This window comes from Neomonachus schauinslandi, chromosome 5 (assembly GCF_002201575.2).
Source record: "Neomonachus schauinslandi chromosome 5, ASM220157v2, whole genome shotgun sequence".
In the NCBI taxonomy this organism is placed as follows: domain Eukaryota; kingdom Metazoa; phylum Chordata; class Mammalia; order Carnivora; family Phocidae; genus Neomonachus; species Neomonachus schauinslandi.
In genome coordinates, this window is record NC_058407.1 from 122,063,991 (window position 1) to 122,087,604 (window position 23,614).

The 23,614-nt window shown below is 37.2% G+C and overlaps 1 protein-coding gene across 1 annotated transcript in view; it reads left to right on the forward strand.

Moving 5' to 3' along the window:
- Positions 1 to 23,614, forward strand: part of CUBN (cubilin) — a 267,642-nt gene that overhangs the window by 222,657 nt on the left and 21,371 nt on the right. The window contains exons 58-60 of the mRNA XM_021696706.1: positions 729 to 858; positions 3,816 to 4,033; positions 22,268 to 22,476. Coding sequence (XP_021552381.1) covers positions 729 to 858; positions 3,816 to 4,033; positions 22,268 to 22,476 — 557 coding nt within the window. The remainder of the gene's footprint in view (positions 1 to 728; positions 859 to 3,815; positions 4,034 to 22,267; positions 22,477 to 23,614) is intronic.

The following is a 23,614-nucleotide window of genomic DNA, read 5'->3' on the forward strand; positions in this document are numbered from 1 at the left end:
AACAACTAACGGCTCTGGGCCGTTGATTGCTGGAGTCAGGGCGGTGGGGTGGGACTAGCTTCCTTGTGCTTGCTGAGGACCAGTAATACAAATTTGGGCAAATAGAGTCCTTACCAGGCTCACAACTAAACGGAAATACAAAGGACCCCAAAGCTATGCATTTGAGCCCACAAAGGGAATTAAACTTGAAAGTTCCAAAAACTATTTCCAACACTTCACGTTATAATACTCTGTCTTGACAGAGGAAACTCTATATTTTAGATATTTAATCTATGTTAAAGATTTCCAGATCACAGTCCTTCCTGGGCCCAGATGCTCACAACTTGCCTTGGATTCTGCGTGCCTTTCTCAGCTATCTGAGAGCTATCTCCAGTTATCTCTCTCATCTCTCTCAACCTGTCAGTTAAATATAGGGAATGGACAGTTACACCCCAGCACATGAAATGTTCTCTCTCATTGTTTTCACTCTGGTCATTAATTTGACCCAGACTTATTCCATTGCAAGATGTTCCTTAAAATATTCTCTGCTGCTTCCACTCCCTTACTGTCTCTTCCCCGACCTTAGTGGAAAAATCAATATTATTTGTAAACAATGATGAAGGGAGATTTAAGTTCTTTAAGACAAATGGTTGGTGTCTCTCTTAGGGAAAAAGGTACAATAGTAATGAATATCTCAAAATTATTTTTTCACACTCGGAGTAATAATTGTTCTCTGTCTTCTGTTGCAGCCTGTGGTGGAGTGTTCAACTTCTCCACTGGGGTCATCAAGAGCCCTGCCTATTCGTATTCGGACTACCCTAACAACATACACTGTTCGTACACCATCATCGGTAGAGATGACAGAGTGCTTCAGCTCAAGTATGTAAAACAAGTGTACCTTCTTTACAGTCGATTCAGCTCGATTTACAGAAAAGATATTCCTTTACAATAAAGAACACTGATTCTTGCAGGAGGTATATAAGGGAACCTTGAGGAAGGGAGAGGGAAGTTCTTGTTTGGTAGTATAAATCCAGGAAATGGGTGTCCTGCCCTCCATGCAGGCCAATAGGGATTAAGGGGAAAAACACGCACTCCACCAGTGAAAATGAGAGTTTTAATTTTCCAACAGTTTCAAAGGAGCTTCGTATAATGGGTTGTAAAATTATAAGCCTGTCTTGGGAACAGCAAGAGAAAGTATTTGATTTGTTGGGCACTTATTATGCACAAGGAACTTTAATTGATACTTTCCATAATTCTCTTTCATTCTTTAAACAGTTATATGAGGCATATATTATTAAACCCATTTTACTGATGAGAAAATTGAAGCTCAGATGGGTCAAATTACTTTCTCAGTGTGATATGCTATTAAATGAAGAGTCAGAATCTGAATTCACATCGTATTTTCTCCCAAAGCCATGTCCTTAATATTTCCCTATGCTATCTCTTGAAGGGCAAATATTTCCTGACTACTTAAGAAATGTATTTGTTCATGTATCAGAGCCCCTCTAAACTGGTGCTATATGATATTGCTTACATCATCGGTAACACTCTCCCCTAATCCTACCTACTCCCCACAGGACTGATTAAGGGAATATAACCTCCATTATCAGTGATAAAGGTCAAAACCACATTCATCTGAGATGACGTATTTGTAACTCTTGTGTTTCAGTGATATACAGCATGTGGCAGAGGGCTCTGAAATTTCATGTAGTTCACAGCAATCTAGAATTTTTTATAGAAGGTTGAGATGGGCTAGAATCTTTCTTACCTACCTCCCTACTAAATGGGGATCACTTTCATCTCTAAAAATCGTATACTCTCCACTGTTTGTCTCTAGGAACCTCATATGTCAAATGGGTCTTTGGACTGTTAAAGTCTCATCCAGCCTGATTGGGTTCCTGTACCAGACAGTAAGTGGTCTAGAGGCTGGACCTTGAAGAAATCAGCAGATCCCTCCCTGGGACTATTTGTAAGGAAGATGTGCCCCAAGGGCCAAAAAGTCCTTTAAGTCCAAGGGATAAAAGAATAAACAAAAAATGCCAGATGGTCCAGAGCAGGAGGCCTATGAAGGGATCACCTGCCTAGAATGGCAGTATAAGGGGTCATTCTTGTTACGTGCCATGGTGGCATGAGATTTGCTTCTACACGTGTAGGATTATAGGTGATATATATACTGTATGTGTTTATAATGTATATTTCTGTTTCTTACGTGGGCCCTGGGCTCATCATAGTCAAAGTTCATATCAGCATGTTTGGAAAATTTATTATACTCTTTCTAAGAACCTACATTCTATAAAACAGATATTATCCCAGGCTTTACAGAAGTTGTAGACATTAGTAAAACATGAATTCTTCTACCAGTGTTCTCAAAGTACACTGGCAACATAAGCTTTGCTATCAATGGGCTTTTCCAGATAATCTTCTGTGCTCTGGAAAAATGATAAAAAATAAAAAGTCAAAACAGCTTTGAGTCCTCTTGGAAACGCAAATCTTTATCTTTCTTTATGGATTCATGTTGTAGAAAATAAGTGTGTTATCCAAGGAGAATAAAAAATGGATGTAGTATTTTTAGAAATTATCTAGCTATTGTCCTGTCCTCATCTTCTTTTACAAGAGCATTAAATATTACATGTGGTTGAAGAAAATAAAGAATTTTTCATCTTGCTCTTAACCATCAGTTTGAAAAAAATTGAACTAATTAAAGCTTTATAAAATTTTACAGATCCTTTTTTTCTCAAGTCTCTTAAAAGGAATTTTCAAATTAGATATTTTCAAATTATTCTGTATTAAAGATTATTTATTTATTTGAGAGAGAGAGAGAGGTAGGTAGAGACAGAGAGTGCAAGGAGGAGCAGAAGGAGAGGGGCAAGCAGACTCCGTGCTGAGCGCAGAGCCCTATCTCCTGACCCTGAGATCATGACCTGAGCCGAAATCAGGAGCCGGACACTTAACTGACTGAGCCACCCAGGAGCCCCACAAATTATTCTGTATTATATGTTATTATTGTAGCTGCTAGCAAAAAGAAAAAAAAAAAAAGCTGAGAAAGCAGAAGAACGTACAAAAATGAGGGCAGGATATCAAATAATTTAAACAGGTTTAAGAAGAAATAATTTATAATAAACCCATCCTAAAGCCCTAAAGATAAACCATGTAGAAAGCCTTGCTTGTTTGGGAACTCTGGGAATAGTTACTTGAAACAACAGAGTATAGGCCTTAGATTATCTCAGGCCATAAAAGTGAAGTTAAGGATGTATCTGTCAGGATAGTTATAAGTGGTAACAAACATGCCCAAGGCACAGTAGCTTAGTGAGTTTATTTCTCACCTGTATGAGTATGTCCAATATGGCCTGGTCACTTAGCAGCCCAGGCTGATGGAAGCTTCATTTCTACATTTGAATCCATGATCCATCACTGCAGTGGGAAGGCAAACTGAGTAGTAATTTTTTTAAAATGTCTTCCAAAAGGTAATAGGTATCACTCCTGCTTATATTTCTATGGCCATAGCAAGTCTTAAGGCCATGTAGAACCTCAGAGTGTGCACAGAAGGGCAGTTCTCCCAAATATCAGGAAAGCAGAGAGCTGGAGATGTGTGGTGAAGTTCCTGTAACAACTATAACAATCTTAAATGTGAATTTTTGCTTATAGCCATCAAATCAGTAAAATAGCGTATTGTTTCTAGTATTTGCTATCAGGTAAAGCATGGATGTTCTGCTTTTAGCCTTTGACTTGTTTTGTTTGTTTGTTTTGGTTTTGGTTTTGTTTTTACAAGAATGAAGGGCATAATGTAATGGAAATTCAAATGGAGAACATCAGTATTAACAAGGTTCATTCTACAGGTTTAGTGACTTTGATGTGGTTCCTTCCACATTTTGCTCCCAAGACTACCTGGCAATTTATGATGGTTCAAACATCAGTGACCCCCTTCTTGGCAAATTCTGTGGTTCCGAGCTTCCACCAAATATTAGGAGCAGCAATCATAGTTTGCTTCTGGTATTCAAGACAGATTCATTTCAAACGGCAAGAGGTTGGAAAATATCTTTCTGGCAGACACTGGGTAAGAATTTGGGATATTAAATCTATTTTTCATGACTGTTACTTTTCTGCTTTACTTATTTTTTTTTTCACCTGACTAAAGTTGCTTTTCATTTAAATTTCAAAAAATATGTCACATAAAGTTTTGGTTTTAAAAATTATATATGATATATTTTGATTTAAAAAATCACTCAACTAATATACCTCTCTGGTATACAAAGGTAAAGTCTCCCTACACAACCATCTCTAATGAGACCTGAACCTCATTTTACCACTGATGGAAACGACAGAAGTTTAGCCTAAAAGCAGGCAAGGGCCCCATCAAGAGAGAAGGCCTCATGACCTGTGTTGACTTTGTCCTTGAAATGATGAAGAGCCTTGGGAAAATTTTAAGTAAAAACCTCATGGCTTCTGGAAAGATGATAGTGGTAGCAGGGTGGAAGAAGATTGGCGCAGGGGGACCCTATGACTTGAGAAGAAGAAGCTCATTACAGAATTCTGGATGGCAAAGGTTGAAGGTTCAAACTGACACAGTGAGAGTAGAAACAGAAGGAAAGGTAAGAATCTAAGAGAAACTGAGAAGGTAGAAGGCTGTAGATCACCCTCAACCCTCTGATCCAAAGCCAAGCTTACCTTAAGCTTTCTTTACATTTGATGTTTTACTTTTTTGTGCATTTTTTGAGGGAAGCAATTAGACATTTGTATTGTGAAAGCTTCCCAATAAAACATAGACATCATGACAAATTGTATCAGAAAACCACTTTGCCACCTATCCTACTTAGCTATATCAACAATCACTTGAAAGCAAGTCTCAGGGGCAGACAGGGAGTATTGCCTCAATAGAATTTGCCTAAGTGAAGTGGTGTACAAAACACAGAAGCTATTTTGAAAGAAAAATTCATTTTCCTTTGGAGATTTTTGCACAAAAGGACCCATGCATTCTTGCCTTTAGCACAGACTTTAGAACCAAATGACGTATATTTGCATTTGCTCTTGCTACCTGCTTTCAAGTTGTTTTTCTTTTTCCTAATATATTCTCACATGACCATTGAAATAGTCTTATGCTCTCCACTGTTGTCATCTGCATGAAGTTTCCTGAGTGAGTCAGTCAGCGTTTCCTAGCCTCATTAATTACTGTTTTTCTGAGCTACAAAGAAGGCATTTGGACTTACTGTGATTTTACTGAACTAAAGTGGCACAGAAGGGAAAATCTTATATTGTCAAAGGCATTGTTCATGTATGAGCACTGGGCTCTTTCAGTCAATTACTGTTTTCCTCTGGTCACAGTTCTACGAAGGGTTCAAGTGCAAGGAGCAGAAATGGAATGTCATTAATTGTCAGAGTGGTGTGATCACTGCATTTCATGATGATGACTTTTGCCTCTTTTTCCTCTTTATAAATGCTCTCAGACACTTGAAACTATCTAAGAAGTGATTTTGAGTAATCTTTAATGGTAATTTTTTTTTTTTTTTTTTGCTGAAAACCTAGGTGTTGCCTTTTTATATTGCTTTGGTCTCACAAAGCCTTCAAGACCACACATATAAGCCACACATATAAGTTTACTATAGATCATTCTGCAAAACTTTTCAATTTTGTTTTGTTTTTTTGTTTGTTTATGGTAAGGAAGTAGGGGAAGAGCAATTAAGAGTAGATTGAATTCTTTTAGTTATAGATCAGGATTAAAAAAAAACAACAACTTAGACTTGACCACTTGGATGCACCTTTCACTTCTGTCTTATCCATTTAAAACCACTGCACTTTCCCATAGAAAGGGGAGAGCACCTGTGTGGACCCAACAGTGAGTTTTCAATAGTCACATGAATTTTCGACAGTGGCTGTCCAAAACTGTCAGTTCAGCCTGGAAAACAGTATTTTCACAGAGCAAATAATTGCTGTGAAGAGACCATTTTAGTCTGTGACATTCCAGTTTAGTTCATCTTGACTAACACACTAGAGTTTTGCAAATTTGCCATTTAGATGATACATTTGACAATACTTTATATCACATCTGCTTCAATTTTTCAGAAGTCAGTGGAGAGCCCACTCATGTAACTACGTGATTATGAGGTAAACTCCTCCTTCATTTGTATTGCTAATGGGTCAGAACAAATTTGGGGCAAATATCCCATGGTTTGTTGTTAATTACTAAATATGTAGGGAAACTGAGTTTCATCCTTTCATGGAACTTCTGTATTAAAGAACCATAATGCGGGCGCCTGGGTGGCTCAGTTGGTTAAGCGACTGCCTTCGGCTCAGGTCATGATCCTGGAGTCCCGGGATCGAGTCCCGCGTGGGGCTCCCTGCTTGGCGGGGAGCCTGCTTCTCCCTCTGACCCTCCCCCCTCTCATGTGCTCTCTCATCCTCTCTCTCTCAAATAAATAAATAAAATCTTTAAAAAAAAAAAAAAGAACCATAATGCATGGGATATAAGGTCCAGAGAAAGCAAGGCAGGCCCTTTACAGGGGCTAATACCTAACTATAAAGCGAATCTCCTTTCCCCCTGCACTCCTGCATTCCATGAATAATTGATCCTGAGAAAAGATGACCAGCAAAGTGATCATGCCAGGCATTAGGAATCTGTGAAACTCTGAAATTATCTGTGTTTTTCTCAAGAGAGTGAGCTTTTGTTTGATTGTCAGTGGTATCAAGGATCTAATAAAGTTTAAAAAGCCATCAGTCCTGTGGATTTGGCTGAAATGGGAATGCTATCTAGTGCAGAATTGACATTTAGAAGTACCCTTTATTCTATTAATTTCTTCTTGTTGAGTTTTTGCCCCTCCTTGATCCCCAGGGGCTACTTTGGCCATGATTGTGCTTACATGTGTGTCTTGTGAAGCATTTCAGACTTGCAAACATGTTTTTAAACTTCCAAAGCCTCTGTTGCTTCTTCCTGTCCTGGTCTCATGTCAGAGTGCTGCTCAGTCAGTCTTATTCATGACATGCTCATCACATTAGACACCAAGCTTCTAGCTATTTGATTAGATCGGGGATTTAAAGTACATAATTTGTGTAGTACTGTGGTAGTTCCATTTGTTTTTTAAAGTAATGTGTTTATAACACTTGAGCAAAATGTCAGGGTCAGAAACTGACCCTGGCCTGAGTAGGTGTGAGATTGGTAGGCCTTTGAATCAGTGAGTAGCCAAGGAGAGAGTAAAGAGTGACCCTTAAGGATGACATGTCCTAGAAGGACAAGGATGTGATGTTACCCTGGAGACTATGGCAATATCATGACAAGGGGGCGTCAGTGACTAGAGACCGGAGACACTGGATGTGTGACTAAAGCTCCCAGCTCCCTCTTGTCCACAGTCCATGTGTGGAGGATGAGGGCCAAGGCCTGTCCCTTCCTCGGGTAAGTGCCATATAGGAAAAAGTCAGGTAGCAGTACAGTCAGACTCACAGACCTTGCTGTGAGGCAAAGGCAAAAATACCAAAGTACATGTTTAACAAGGACAAAATAAATCGTGCTCCACAAAGATGGAAACGTGCCCAGATGGGAGGGGCTGTAGACCAGAAAGCAGGTGACTATGACCTAATCGTCCCATTACATCATTGCCCGGTAAGATGCTTTAGAAAAGCCCCTTAGCATGTTTGAGCTCAATTTTTATCCGCTAAAAAAAGATCAGTTTGAAAAATTACCACTATCTTTCTCTTAATACAATGGGAATGAAGTAGCTAATTCCTGTAAAGTTCCTTAGATGTCCAAGAGGAAGACTGTTACATTATCAGAAAATAATGCTGTGGTCTTGGGCTTCTGTAAAGCTCCATGACCTGCCCCACCCTATCTCTGGAGTATGTACAGCTGGGGTCATTATCATCAATAGGACCCCTCCATGGAGCAATGATTGTTTTGTTCATTCTTACTCACTTTGCACTGAAGTCTAACCAGCAAACTCTAAAGTATGTTTTATAACCTAAATCTGAAATCAAAAGCTAAATTTTTCACGTATTGATACTCCATCAATATTAATAGGCTGTGTGAATGCATTAAAGAATAAGTGGACACATTGCACCTACTTAACAATTAATTCTCTTATATGTAATGTAAATGATATACTATACATTGGCTTGTATCGAGATGTGCCTCCTTCTCAATCATGGTTCATATAGTTCCACTATGACTCAGGGTAGTAAATTGGATCACTTTCATCCTCAGAGAATTGGTTGGGAGTATTAGGTCAGACTGAACCTCTGGGTCATGTGTGTCTGGACCTTGGATGTTTGCCTACTGCCCTAACATCTGGAAGATGTCTCTCCGACATGCTAAAGGAAGGCACTGGGAGCAGTGGGAGGAAGCTGAGGGAGTTGAACCAGAGGGGACAAGAGAAGGAAAGGGGAGACTGACAAAGGCAGTGGGATTCTGCAGCCCCAAAGATGGAAAATATGGTCAAAACAGATGGAGAAAAATACAACAACATGTCAGAATCAGACTCTGGTTTCTAGTTATTTTTTCAGTTTCAGTTTTGGTGTTACGTTTGGACTTTGAGAGGCATTCTAAAATTCTGTAGCTAGACGGTAAAAGAATAAAGTTAAGAACATTCAGTGACTCTGAATACTGATGTGTATGTTTCCATGTGCTTCTTAACAGCCTGATAAAACTGCCAAACCGTATTATTTTTACAAGTACAAGTGCAGTAAGAGTGTTGAGTTATAACTTGAATAATTTTATAAATCACTGCTCAAGTAATTCTCAGTTTAGCAGTAACGGGGGTATTACTTGAAAGCAGTGGTGTTTGTTCTCTTAATGTCATTTGCTCTCTCTGATGAAGTCTGAGAATGAGATGAGCTGAAATTGTACACCCATTTGCAGAAAACTAGACTGAGCTTATTTCCGCCCTTTTTAAGCCTTGTAACTTTCACTGGTGATTGGATTTCCCTTGAGAGATACAAAGACAAGGTTATCTGTAGTTTCTTCTTTGTGGGTTTTATTGAAAAGGGTTTTTTGCTGAGCAGAGCATGTGGGGCTACAGTAAAGAAAACAGCAATGCTTAGTTCACCAAAACCTTACAAAAGCAAGTAGACAGGAGTAAAATTCCAGATCAGCAAAAGGAAAGGAAAGATTTTTATTAAAATATATTCCAACATCAGAATCTATGCCCCCTCCCCCTGGAATGACCCATTTGAAAAGTAGGGCTGTTGTTGGGGAAAAATAAAACCAGATGGTATTATGGAGACCAAACTGAGTGACAAAATTGAGTTAGTGGTAAATCATAAGCTAACACTGGAAAGCATTCGGGTGAACAAGAGCTGGGAAGTAATTACCTGCATTAACCTAAGCCACACCAGCTCTCCTCAAAATGGAATCTAGTCTTATCTCAGATGTTCTCAAAACCTAGTGTTTTGAGTTAAATTATTTGTAACCACAGGTTCCCTATAATAATAATTATTATCCTTACTCGGATCAGCTTGACTTTGATGTAGTGTTCGCAGGAGCATAAATGCAAACTATCTCTGGCTAGCAATAAACATTAAAAAAAAATTCTTTGGTTGTAAATCAGTTGTTTAGAAATGAAGCATCATTAGGGCCATGGGACTCTATTCTTCTTCTTGTAGTGATATACAAAAAATCTATTAATTTTGTGGTAATTGTACGTTCTGCTCTCTTCCAAATGAAGACATCGCAAAGTCCCAGGGCATAATGATAGTGACCGCCTGTCCCCGAGCGTCCACTATGTGCTAGATGTAGGACAGAGGCTTTCCCTAGATGGTCTCATCTAATCCTCACACCTGCCCATGAGATAGGGATTATCCCATTTTACAGAGGAAGAAATAAGAAGTGGAGAAATTAAGTAATTTGTCTGTGGTCAGAATGTGTGTAAGAGGCAAAGCCAAGCTTTGAGCCAGGTTTGATTGTCTCCCAGATTCACCCTTTTCCTAATCAACTCCCATCACCTCTGGGGCAGTCAGTAAACATAGCCAGGGATGAAGAGGGATCCTGGGGTGAGTTTTCTGAAAGGCAGGTCATTTCTTTAGTGCCTTTTTGGCCTAGATAGAGCTACTTTTCTCCACTTTCATCTTCTCCTTGATACTGCCTGCTTTCTAGTACCAGCATTCCAATTTGTACCTAGCTCCAAATAGTGTATTTGCTCATATGCTACCACTATGTAAATAGCGTGTATAGTACAGCAGTCACTGTTCTCTTATATTTATAATATTAATATTTGTGTCATAATTTTATATTATAAAACAGTTATATTTATATTATACTCTGCCATGTTATACTTATAATATAAATATTGTGTAATATGTATATATTTATATAGATATATGGTATATCTTATAATATATATCTATAGTGTTTATATTATAGTGTTGATATTTACATGAAATATGTATGTATATGTAGCATATATGTATATGTAATACACATATAATATATGCATATTATAGCTCATAATACATAATATATTAATGTAATTCTAAAATATATATGCAATAAAATCACATATCTTTCTGATGTTGACAAATATCAGACAAATGTCACATCTGTTTTATTGGCTTTGCATGGCATATAGATAAAGAATTAGCACAGTTAAGTGGAATACAGTTGCCTTGGAATGTAAGGGTAATAGATCTCTGTATAACAAATAAAACCCTCTAGTCCAAAATTATGGCTTCCAATTTAGTAAAATTCCTCACCACAGGATTCTAACAAAATGAAGGAATTTGGGCATTTATTTTTATGATATAACCCTGATTGGTACTCTCTTAATAAAGATTAGTTTATGAATTGGGCAACTAAGTCACAAAGACATTACATAACTTGCCAAGGTCACTTAGCAAGTCTTGAGCAGCACTGGGAAAGGAATCCCTGTCTCCCCTTTGTCTCCACCAAAGTAATAAAAGTTGAAATATCCATAGCACAGTGTAAGCTAATATCTCAGCAAGAACAAAAACATAGTTCTGTGTCCCTGTTTAAATTGTTATTTTTTTATTTTTTTAAAGATTTTATTTATTTATTTGACAGAGAGAGACAGCGAGAGAGGGAACAAGTGGGAGTGGGAGTGGGAGAGGGAGAAGCAGGCTTCCCGCTGAGCAGGGAGCCCAATACGGGGCTCGATCCCAGGACCCTGGGATCATGACCTGAGCTGAAGGCAGACGCTTAACATCTGAGCCACTCAGATGCCCCGAAATTGTTATTTAAAAGCTATGGGAATCTGGGTCTGGTTTTATGAATTCCACCTCTTCTATATCGAAATCTGTTTTATGACTGAAGAGCACGTTGCTTTTAAGGCTTCTTTCTCTAAGCAGAACATTTTTTTTTTCTTTCTAAGCAGAACATTTTAAAAAAAATTTATAACTTTTGATTTTGTAATTGTCAATGTTAAGTAAATAAAGTCATACTTTTATTTTTTTATTGAAGAATAGTTGACATACAAATATTGTATTAGTTTCAGTTGTACAACATAGTGTTTCAATATTTATATACATTACAGAATGGTTACCATAATAAGTCTAGCTACCATCTGTCACAATACAAAGTTATTACAGTATTATTGACTATATTCCCTATGCTGTGCATTACATCCCAAAGTCTTACTTATTTTATAAATGAAAGATTGTACTTCTTAATCCCCTTCACCTATTTCGTCCAATTACCCCACTCCTGTAACCATTCATTTGCTCTCTGTACGTCTGTTTGGTTTCATTTGTTCATTTATTTTGATTGTAGATTCAACATGGAAGTGAAGTCATATGGTATTTGTCTTTCTCTGTCTGACTTATTTCACTTAGCATTATACCTTCTAGGTCCATCCATGTTGTTGCAAATGGCAAGATTTCATTTTTTATGGCCAAATAATATTCCATTGTGTGTATATATGTATTATACGTATTTGTGTATGTAACATCATCTTGATCCATTCATCCATCTAGGGACATTTACTTTGTAAATAATGGTGCAGTGCACATGGGAATGCCCATGTCTTTTCAAATTGGTGTATTCATTTTCTTTAGATAAATACCTAGAAATGGAATTGGTGGATCATGTGGTAGTTCTATTTTTAACTTTTGGAAAAATTTACTGTTTTCCACAGTGGCTGCACCAATCTCCATTCCCACCAACAGTGCAAGAAGTTTGCCTTTTCTCCACATCCTGGCCAACACTTACTGTTTCCTGTCTTTTTGATAATAGCCATTCTGATAGGTATGAGGTGTAAGTCATACGTCTTTTAGATAGTGGAGCTGGCACATGAATGTATCCTGTATTTTACAAGTTATTAAATTTGCTCTGCTTGCTGAAATCTAATACTCAGAGATTAAATTTACTTAAGTAATAGAACATCATTTATCATTGCAAATTTTTAGCTAAAGAAGCATTTTCCTATGAAAATACTACCTCTTAGGCAATGTTTTAAATCTTTCAGTGATATTTTTATTGTTATCCTGCTAATTGTTTCTTGGCAATCAGATGTGTGCTAAAAATCAACTAACTTAGCTTTAAAAACAGGTTAATCCATAGGACAAACATGTTATTTTGTTAAAAATTATATAAGTACATACGTACATGTACATAGACATAATGTGTGCATAATATAACAACTCTACAAATCAAGAAATATATTTAACTCCAAGAATTCCCCATGTAAACATATGCTAGATGCAAAGATCCATCTAATAACGATTTACATTTTCTATTCATTCCTTCATTGTTTATTTAACAATATTCACCAGCTACTTGCTGAGGAGGCTGTACTTCTCCCTGGAAATACAAAGATGAACTGAACAAGGTCCCTACTCTTGAGAGGTTCATTCAAGTAGATGAGTTAGTAAGTAATTGTACATTTGGTGTAATAAATGCTTTTCGACAGAAGTATGTGCAGAGGGTAGTGGAGGCAGAAAAGAAGGGACCTGTGGTACTCTGGTGTTGAGTAAAGAGGACACAGGATTGTTAGAGAAAGCATCACAGAGAGTGTAAATCCTGAATTATAGTGCGATTTTTAAGAGTGTAAGCTCTGGAGCAAGACTTCTTAGGAACAAACCCAGTTCATGTCCATCCCAACAGGTTTGACCCCGGACACTTTACTTTTCCTCTCTACATCTCGAGGATCTCCTCTGTGAAATGGGCACACTAATAGTGACTACCTGAAAGGGTTGTGGTGAGATTAAACTAAAACATTTCCCTGGCACTCATTAAGCATGTCATAAATTTCAGCCATAAAGAGTAGTAACTTGGAAGGATGAGAAGACATTCATTGGGAAAACATTCTGTAGAGAAGGAAAAGCATGTACAAAGTTGCAGGTGCATCCCATTTCAGAGGCTACAGACTGACCTGCACATCATTTGGTAATGCTTTGGAGAATGATAGGAGCTGAGACAGCAGAGATAGACAGAAGCTACGTGCAGAGGGCACCGTACACAGGTTAGAAGGGAACCATGAATTGTTTTGAACTGGAGAGTACTATGATCTAATAGGTTCATTTTAAAGAGCACATCCTAGCACCTGTATGGATGGTGTTTTGAAGTAGGGACAGCATTTTATGCAGGGAAAAATTAGGAAAGTATTACAATTGTTTTGGCAGGGGATAATGAGAGCAGTGTGAAAATAAAAAATGTAGAGAGATGTAGAATCAATGGGACACAGGGGTCTTTGAACAAGGTAGTGTTGCTCTCTGGTGATACCGCTAACCAAATACAAAATTGCCAGGAAAGGATCAGGTTTTGTAGGAGAAAATAATAATTTTGGGTTTGGGTATGGAGATTTTGGTGCATTTAAGACATCCAGCTCATGTTCCGTAGTTCATCAGATAGAAGAATTAGAAGCTTAGTAGAAATATCTGGGATAGAGTTTTGCTTGTTTTTACCTTGAGGCAATGCAGTGTGGCACATAACACATTTAAAATTATTATATATTCCTGGTGAACTGACATGTATCATTATGTAATTTTTTTGTAAATGCTTCTTGTCTTAATGTCTACTTTTTCTAATTAGTATCACTTCCCTAGCTTTCTTTCGTTTGTGTTTGCTTGGTATAGTTTCCAAACTTTCAAACTTTTCCTATCCTGAAGAACATATTTAGGTTCTGTTTTGCTTTGCCTTTCAATTTGAGAATTTCATATATTTTCAACTAACTAAATCACCAACATTATTGGATTTAAATAGACCCATTGTGTTGGTTGTTTTCTGTTGGTCCTACCTGTTCTTAGATTCCTTTATCCTTTTTTGGCTTTTTTCTTTAATTAATCAGTTTCTGTCACTCTCCTTTTTAAATCATTGCTTATACATTCTGTTCTTCTTCTTTAAGTGATTACCTTAGAGATTACAACATTCATCCTTGACTCACTAGCATCTATTTTAAAATTAGTCCTTTCACCACTTCATAATAAGTATAAGGAGCTTAGAACATTTTAAATCTGTTTATCTACTTCCTGTCTTTTGTGCTATTAATGTCAGTTGTTTCAACTCTACAAAACATAAAACATTTTTATTGCTTTATGCAATTAGTAATTATGTGTATTATCATTGCTGTTTTTTTTTTCTTCCTCAATTTCTCTGCCTCCTTATGGGACCAATTTATTTCTTTTTGAAGAATTCTCTTTCGTGATTTTTTTATTTGTTGGAAATCTTTGTTTTTGGTTTTGGTTTTCCTGAAAATGGGGTTAGTCTGTCTTAAATTTTGTGGGATATTTTCTCTGAATATAGAATTCTAGTGTGGCATTTATTTTCATTCAGCAATTTAAGATGCTACTCCTCCATTTTCATCTGATTTCTAACATTTAGTTAGAAAGTCATTGTACTTTCTCTGTGCCCATACTTTGGGGGCACTCCTATCCCCCATCATCCCACTGTAGAGTGCTGTACTCTGTAGTGAGCTCTCTCTGTGTGTGTATGTATGTGTGGGTTAGTTTTCGCCATTCTGCTAGCTGTATATTAGTATCTCACTGTGGTTTCAATTGGCATTTCCCTAATGGTGAACAATTTTCATGTGCTTTTTTTTTGGTCATGTGTGTGTCTTTTTTTGGTGAAATATCTGTTCATATCTTTTGTCCATTCTCTAATTGGACTGTTTGTTTTTCCACTGTTGGATTTTGACAGTTCTGTATATACCCTCATTGTAGTCTTTCTAGGGTATGTGGTTTGCGAATATTTTCTCCCAGTTCATAACTTACCTTTTTCATCCTCTGAACAAGACCTTTCTTAGAGTAAAATGTTTAACTTTTATAAAATTTAATTTATCAGTTTTCCTTCTTAAATATCATGCTTTTGGTTTCTAAGAACTCTTTGCCTATCCTGAGGTCCTGAAGATTTTCTGCTATGGTCTCTTCTAAAAGTTTTATGGTTTTATGGTTTACATTTTTCATTTATGTCATTTATGTCTTTCATTTAAGTCTAAGCTCATTTTTGTTTAAGGTCTGATGTTTGGATTGAAGTTAGTTTTTTTTTTTTTGCCTCTCAGTGTCCAGTTGCTCTAGCGATATTTGTTAAAAAGACTATCCTTTCTCCACTGAATTGTGTTTGCAGCTTTGTAAAAAAAAAAAAAAAAAATCAGTTGAGCATATTTGTGTGCATCTATTTCTGTGCGTTTTTTTAAAGATTTTTTATTCATTTGAGAGAGAGTGAGCCAGAGCATGAACATGAGCAGGGGGAAGGAGCAGAGAGAGAGGGAGCCTGCCAGAGTGTCTGGATCCCAGGGCCCCAAGATCATGACCTGAGCTGAAGGCAGACGCTTAAGGACTGAGCCACGCAGGTGCCCCTATTTGTGTTTTCTATTCTATTCCATTGATCTATGTGTCTAACTCTCCACCAGTGTCATACCGTCTTGATTATTGTAGCTCTATAGGAAGCCTTAATATCAGGTGGAATGATTCCTCCAACTTTATTCTTCTTTGTCAAGATTGTTTTAAATATTCTAGGACCTATACTTTTCCATATAAATTTTAAAGTAAGCATTTTAAAATATAAACAGAAAGATCCTTCTGGGGTTTTGATAAGAATTGCATTAAATCTATGCATCAACTTAGGAATAATTGACATCTTTACTATGTCCAGTCTCCCAATCTATGAATATGTATGTCTCTCCATTTAGTTAAGTCTTCTCTGATTTCTTTCATCATTTTGTAATTTTTAGCACACAGATCCTGTATGTTTCATGAAGTGAGTACCTAAGGATTTCATTGTCTTTGGAGAAATTGTATTTTTACTTTTATTTTTTAAACTTTTTATTTAAATTTTAGTTAGTTAACTTATAGTGTCCTATTGGTTTCAGGGGTAGCAGTTGTATTTTTAATTTTGGTTTCCACATGCACATTATTAGTATATAGAAATGTGCCTGATTTTTGCATATTGTCCTTATATTTTGAGTTCTGCTGAACTCACTAGTTTTAGGAATTTTTATGTAGATTCCTTGGGATTTTCTACATCTGAAAATAATGGCAATTTTATTTCTTCCTCTCCAGTCTGTATATATAATTTTTCTTGCCTATTAACTGGCAAGAATTCCAATACTATGTTGAGTAAGAGTGGTGAGAAAAAATATCCTTGCCTTGTTCCTGATCTTAAGATGAAAACATTTAGTTTTTCACCATCAGGTATCATGTTAGCTGTAGGTTTTTGTAAATGCTCTGTATCAAGTTGAGAAAATCCCTTTCTATTCCTAGTTTGCTGAGAGTTTTTATCATGAATGCATGTTGGATCTTGTTAAATCCTTTGCTGCATCAATTGATATGATCATATTATTTTGCTTAGCAAATCATTTTTAAAATTTCAAAGTTAGTGAGAATGATTCGAATGAAATGCCCTGGGACTGATGATGCATACATAAAGTAATATCTAAATAATGCAAAATTAGTAAAAAGATAATGATAAAATTCTCCTAAGTTTGTTATACACTGTATTGCTCTTTTTCTAGCGACGATAGCTGCTGATTAGTTGCTGGAATTACCTTTCTCTTAGTATTCTCGTTTTATGCTTCCCAAATATTACCAGACTAAATACACAATCTAAGTTAAATTAGGCTGGGCCTCAAATTAGGATTTTTTAAATGAGTCAAATTGAGTGATGTTACTAAAAACAAACAAGAACAAAACACACAATTCATGTTACAAAACCCATTATGTTGTTTTTCTAGCATAACATATATATATATAATACCTAAAAGGTTACACGTGTTTGAAGTTAGAGAGTAGAAAAATAAATCCAATTTGTTTTTAGAGAAGAAGACAGAGCATGTTTATCTTTAACATAGGTGAATTTTTTTAAAAATGAATTCTCAGCTGTAGGGCAATTGAATAATGCAGCTTTGAAAATCACAGCAAGATTTATTCAGAGAAAGGATTATGGAGCTCTAGCCCTGTGTCCTGTGTGGTAGAAAGGAAGCTATCCTGGTGCACCCCCATTTTCCTAAAGCACCAACTTTAAATGTGTTTGTGTTCTGTTTCCTGTGCTTTGGTCGGCTTCCTTCGACTACCACCGGCTAAAGCTCCAGCTGGCTCACTGGGGAACAGGAAAATGCCCGAAGTCAGGCCAGTCTTTATCTGTAAGGATGGCTTGCCATTCACCATGTGTCCAAGTAGTGACTGTCCAGAGACAGATAGAGATCCTATCTAGAGGACTTCAATAAAACGTCAGCCACAAACATGTCCATTCTCACGATAACTATTTAGAAATGAACCTGTCTCCACTAAAGGCTTCAAGATGTTTTCTCTTAGATAATAGAACTATTTTTCTTTGTCAGATTTATCTTGGCTTGAGCTTCACTCTGAAGTTGAATTATTGGAGGGAAGTAATTTAGGATTCAGTTACTGATTTTTAATTCAGTAGACTCGATCCACATATCACTGCTTACTATGGGTTTATATTTCCAATACTTCTTTGGACAAACATTTTCTTTCTCTAAAGAAGTAGCTCTTTTGTAAGAAGTGTTTCCAATTTTAGGGAAGACGGTTAGAGTGACATTTGTTCTCGGGCACAGGGAGTGTCTCATGACAGAACATGACTGATGAAGGAGGTGCTGATGGATGGGAGTTTGCTGGATGGTAGAATGTGTGTAGTAACAAGGAAGATGATGGATTTATGTGCTAAACATGTCAAGGTTAGGGCTGATATTGGCTAGAAAGGGCAGGAGGGAAATTTAAATATATCAATATAACAAATGAATATTAATGTCTTGTGTATGAAACTATTTCATTGGGCACCTGGGTGGCTCAGTTGGTTGGGCGGCTGCCTTCGGCTCAGGTCGTGATCCTGGAGTTTTGGGATCGAGTCCCGCATCAGGCTCCCTGCTCAGCAGGGAGTCTGCTTCTCCCTCTGACCCTCCCCCCTCTCATGCTCTCTCTATCTCATTCTCTCTCTCAAATAAATAAATAAAATCTTTAAAAAAAAAAGAAACTATTTCATGATTGCAGAGTTTTTTCTGATATATCCTGTTATTGTTGAAATATAGAAATATAGAACCGGTAATGTGGCAAAGCGCTTTTTGGTAAAGGATCCTTCTTTTGTTAATATTCACCTCTATATTTCCCCAAAGACATACATTTATAGATCCATTTGCTGTAGGGGGAGCAGAAGCAAAGAGCAGTTGCACTATGTTTAAATATTAAAGTGGGGGAATTAGAGCAATTATAACCATTTCCTGCACCAAACAGACACTGAAAGGGGTTTACTCATATAATGTTATACTTCTATCAATTATTTGACTATGCACTCATATAGTATATTACTCATATAATATTATTCAAATATAATATGAATTATATAGTTCATTCACATAATGTTATGCTTACCTCAAATATTTGAATATTTTGGCCAGGATTGTCTGATGATAATGTTAATTCTCCTTTTTTTTAATTCCGTGTATATATTCTATGAATTAAGCAATGTGCTCTATTAGAGTTTAATAACTCAAACAAGCTGTTTGGGTATTGATCGGCTATGTCCACAGTAATGTTGTATAACAAACCAGCGGAAGTTCAGTGGCTTATCCCTCTAGCATTTATTTTTATCACTGATGGGTTGGCAGACTGGTTTGTCTGCCTGTTCTGGGCTACGGGTTGATTGATTTCACAGTTCAGGCTGGGTCCAGATCTGCACTCTGTGAATCCACTTTCTCTTCCATCAGCAGCTACCTAGGAAATGAGCTCTTGGTGAATGGAGCATGGGAGCTTGAGCCGAAAAACACAAAGCCCCTTTAAGACCTCTTCCTACTTCAAAACCATTAATATTCTGAGACCTCATGCCAGTCACTTGGCCAAGCCTAACAGAAGTGGACAGAAAAGCATACCCTGTCTATTCTAATGTACTGCAAAGAGAGGGGCTAAAGAATTAAGGATCGTCCAACCTACCAGTTGGTCTGTGGCAGCACACACCATCGACTTTTGGGTTCTTGCTTTTGGGTTCCCTGGAGGGAGGGTGTGTGTGCCTTATGACATCAGTATAGTAGCAGTGCAATTGGATAATAAGTGTGTATAATGGCACCACTGCACCCACATACAATCGTCATCTTGCCCTTATTAATTTATTAGTAATAGTTAATAAATAAGTGGTGATAAGGTAGTCTGAACTTTTAAAAATAACATTTAATTTTTAAAGCTGATGCATTCATAGACTAAAGCCCAACAATACCAGTTTCTGGTATACAAACCTCCAACTCTTTGCTGCCCTTGCTGCCTCCAGCCCAGACTGTGGCCATGTCTTCTCTCCTGGTCTTGTCTCCTCCAGTCCCATACCCTTCCATGTAATGCTACTACCAGAAACATTTTTAGATCACAATTGTTTAGAAAGTACATTCCGACCCTATCACTCTTCTAATCAAAAACCTTTCAGGTAGATCCCCATTATTCACAGAATAAAGTCTCAAGGTCACTTCTATGATCTGACAGATGAGGCCCTCTGCAGAACAGCCTATCCTGTTTCCCAATCTTCTTGCCCTTCACGGACTCTCTAGTGTTCACTAACAGAATTATGCTTTCCTATGCATATAATGTAAATTCTTGTCCACTGCATCTTTGGTTATGAGGTTCTTTCCACCTGGAATTGCCAATACCGATCCCATTTCTACATGGTCTTGTCCTGTTTATCCTTCAAGACCCGAATCAAATGTCACCTCTTCCTTGGACATTCTACATCCTCATAGCCTGAAGTAATCTCTGCCTTCCTACAAAACTCACAAGACTTTCCTGCCTCTTTTATGGTACCTGTTGTTTTATTTTTTTTCCTAAATTGTATTATTATTATTATTATTATTATTTATCTATGTCTTATCACTGCTGTTGGACTACCATTTATCTTTTCCCACCTCAATACTAAATATGTTTCCTTGACTATTAAAACAATATTTAATGGGGCACCTGGATGGCTCAGTTGGTTAAGTGTCTGACTCTTGGTTTCAGCTCGGGTCGTGATCTCAGGGTTGTGAGATCAAGCCCCACATCAGGCTCTGCACTCACGGGGATTCTCCTTGTGATTCTCTCTCTTTCCCTCTGCCCCTCACCCCCTGTGGGCTCTCTCTCTCTAAAATAAATAAATCTTTAAAAAAATTTTTTTGAAGATAAAACCCCCAATATTTAATAAATAAATACATTTGTCAAAGTATTAGTACCCTGAGTCATTGTTCTTCCCGGATCTGCATGTCAATCAGGTTAAGTGGTTTTCTTAAGTAACAATCAGTCCACGCTGGATATATAAGCAGTGCAAACTCCAGTTCTTTTTTTAGGTTGCAGGCTTATTTCATGTGAGCAGAGTCATTAGCCATATGTGGGCATTACTTTGGTTTCAGAATAATTTTGTCCTATATACCATCTATGGATTTATCAGGGACTGGGCCTTTGGAAGCTTTTCAACTGCAGGAAAAGTCTGACTGCAAATAATCTATCATTTTATCTGACCTTGAAGCTATGGACAGGGCAGCCTGACTTACTAAATAATGCATCTATACTGAAAACCACGTGGCAAGTTTGATGCCCTTTGCCTGTGAGGAGGGCCGCCATTGTTTCCATTTCCTGCCAAGCTCCAAGGCCAAAATCTTAGCGCCCCCTAATGTTGCAAGCAATCTTTTCACCATTAACAGATAAATACAATGAGACAAATAAATGAAAGGCCAATGTCAGTGAGATTTAATTTTGGAATTAATAATGATCTATATTTGTGCAGAATGTAAGCTTTATGAACATTACTTTGAGCACCTACTTAATCCCTATTCCTACTAGGGTTATTTTGAATTTAATTCATGCTCATGGTTTCAAAATCGTCAATAAGTTTGTCTTCCTTTTACGCTCTTCTCACATCATTTCTGAAGTATTGCCTCGGACTGTGAAATGAACAAAACTATGTCCTATGTTCTGAGGATTTTGTTCCATATTTTTTTCATAGATGACCATTCTGTCATCATGAGAGTTTTCTTTATCTCTCTTTTCTATTTTTATTATGAATCTCAAAATTTTTATATCAAAGTAGAATTTTTTTTTTTTTCACCAGTAAAGTTCTTTTTCAGCTTCCCTTTCTTTTTGGAAAAAAAGTCAAGTATAGAGTGTGTTTTAATATAAACTGGACGGTAGTGTTACATGTGTGTAGTGTTAAATGCCCCTCAGCCTCTTTCTAAAAGGTTATTTACATAAAAGGTTTGTTGGGAGCCAATTATCTTGGAGTGTTGGGTAAATTCTTCATAAATTCAGTTTTCAATCTGATAGTGTTCATAAAAGCAGAACCTAAAAGTAAAATATCTTTATGGTTTCCACAGGTTTTATTATGCAAAACACTTCTATTTTCTAAAAAACTAGATTTTTCAAAGATAGAAAAAGCTTCAATAAATCCCATCAACAGGGGCGCCTGGGTGACTCAGTTGTTAAGCGTCTGCCTTTGGCTCAGGTCATGATCCCAGGGTCCTGGGATCGAGCCCCACATCGGGTTCCCTGCTCCGTGGGAAGCCTGCTTCTCCCTCTTCCACTCCCCACTGCTTGTCTTCCTGCTCTTACTCTCTCTCTCTCTGTGTCAAATAAATAAATAAAATCTTTAAAAAAAAATAAATCCCATCAACAGTTCTGAAAATGCATGTAAAACTAAATATGGCTCCCCACTTTTCTAGGTGACTAGAAGGGGAACTGAAGGGGGACTCATAGGAGCAGAAAGGAAATAAGTAACAAAAAAGCTAATGCAAGTGGGAACAGCACTCACATAAGCCCACTGAAGCCTGGTGCGCCATCTGATAACATTCTTTGTGCAAGTGTTACCAAAATAGAAACTATGTGATTGTTTTAAACCATCCATGTAAAATTTAAGATCTATTCTCTTTGGTTTGCCTAGTGATGTGTCTTTGTTTTAACGCAGGGCCCAGGCAAGGATGTGGTGGTTATCTGACAGGTTCAAATAATACCTTTGCCTCTCCTGATTCTGACTCCAATGGAAGATATGACAAGAACTTAAACTGCATCTGGTTCATCACTGCACCTGTAAACAAACTAATTAAACTTACCTTCAGTACATTTGCTCTGGAGGCACAAAGTATTTTGCAAAGATGCATCTATGATTATGTAAAGGTAAGGCTATCCTATTTCCTAACGGAGTCTTCTAACCGAGACTTTAATGTGATATGTTCCAGTTTATACCATTCAGGGAGTCATGAAAATTTTGAGTACTGCTAATTTTTAAAATGACGTATTCTTTAAGGATATAACATTTATTATTACAGATTCTCTGTCTTCATATCAAGTTAATCTTTAATATGGATGACTCAGAAATGTCACGTGGCTTCTAACATTAGCTTTAAGATTTCCTGTTTATCTATGCTTTGTCAAGAGATGATCTATGGAAAGATGGGTTGTATGGAAAGAGATACTTGAAAGACCTTTGGCAAATCCTAAAATGAAGTTTATATATTTACTTTCCATATTACCTATAGATGTAGACAATAACTTAGTTCTGAAGTCCCATTAAAAGGAGGTCAAGAAACTTTTCTGTTCAATTTTTAATGATTCAATAATATTAAATTATGGTACCTATAAGGCTATATGAATTCAAAGTTGTTTTTTTCTTTTATTTAAGTAATCTCTATACCCAGTGTGGGGTTTGAACCCACGACCCTGAGATCAAGAGTTGCATGCTCCTCCAACTGAGCCAGCCAGATGCCCCTGAATTCAGATTAAACCTTCTAAGTAGTATCAGCCAGTGTATACTACTACACTTTGGGGGTGGGGGGGAGGAACAACCAGCGTGGCAAGATTTGTGCCCATGAGGAGTTTAAATCTGATTGTAAAAGTAGTGGGTGATGTATGCAAATCAACAATAAACAGTTCAGGATAGTCAGTATTGAAGTGCCAACTAATGCATTGGATAGAGGCTCAAAGCAATGTGCAAATTTAAAAGGGAGGAAAGTTCATGATGATCTGGCATGAAGAAGAAAGGCTTCACAGAGTGAAGGAAAGCTTATTCAAGTCAGGAGACAAGGCATTCCAGGCAAGGTGCACATCAAAAAAAGGAGGTACAGAAGTTGGCATATGAATGTTCTTGAAAGAGTGAAGGGACTGACTTTACTGGAGCAGAATATTCCAAAAAGTAGCAAGAAATAAGATTGCCTAATCTTATTGGTGGAGAAATACCCAGATCACAAAGAATCTTGAAACGTCAAATGAGAAAGAAAGAAAGAAAGAAAGAAAGAAAGAAAGAAAGAAAGAAAGA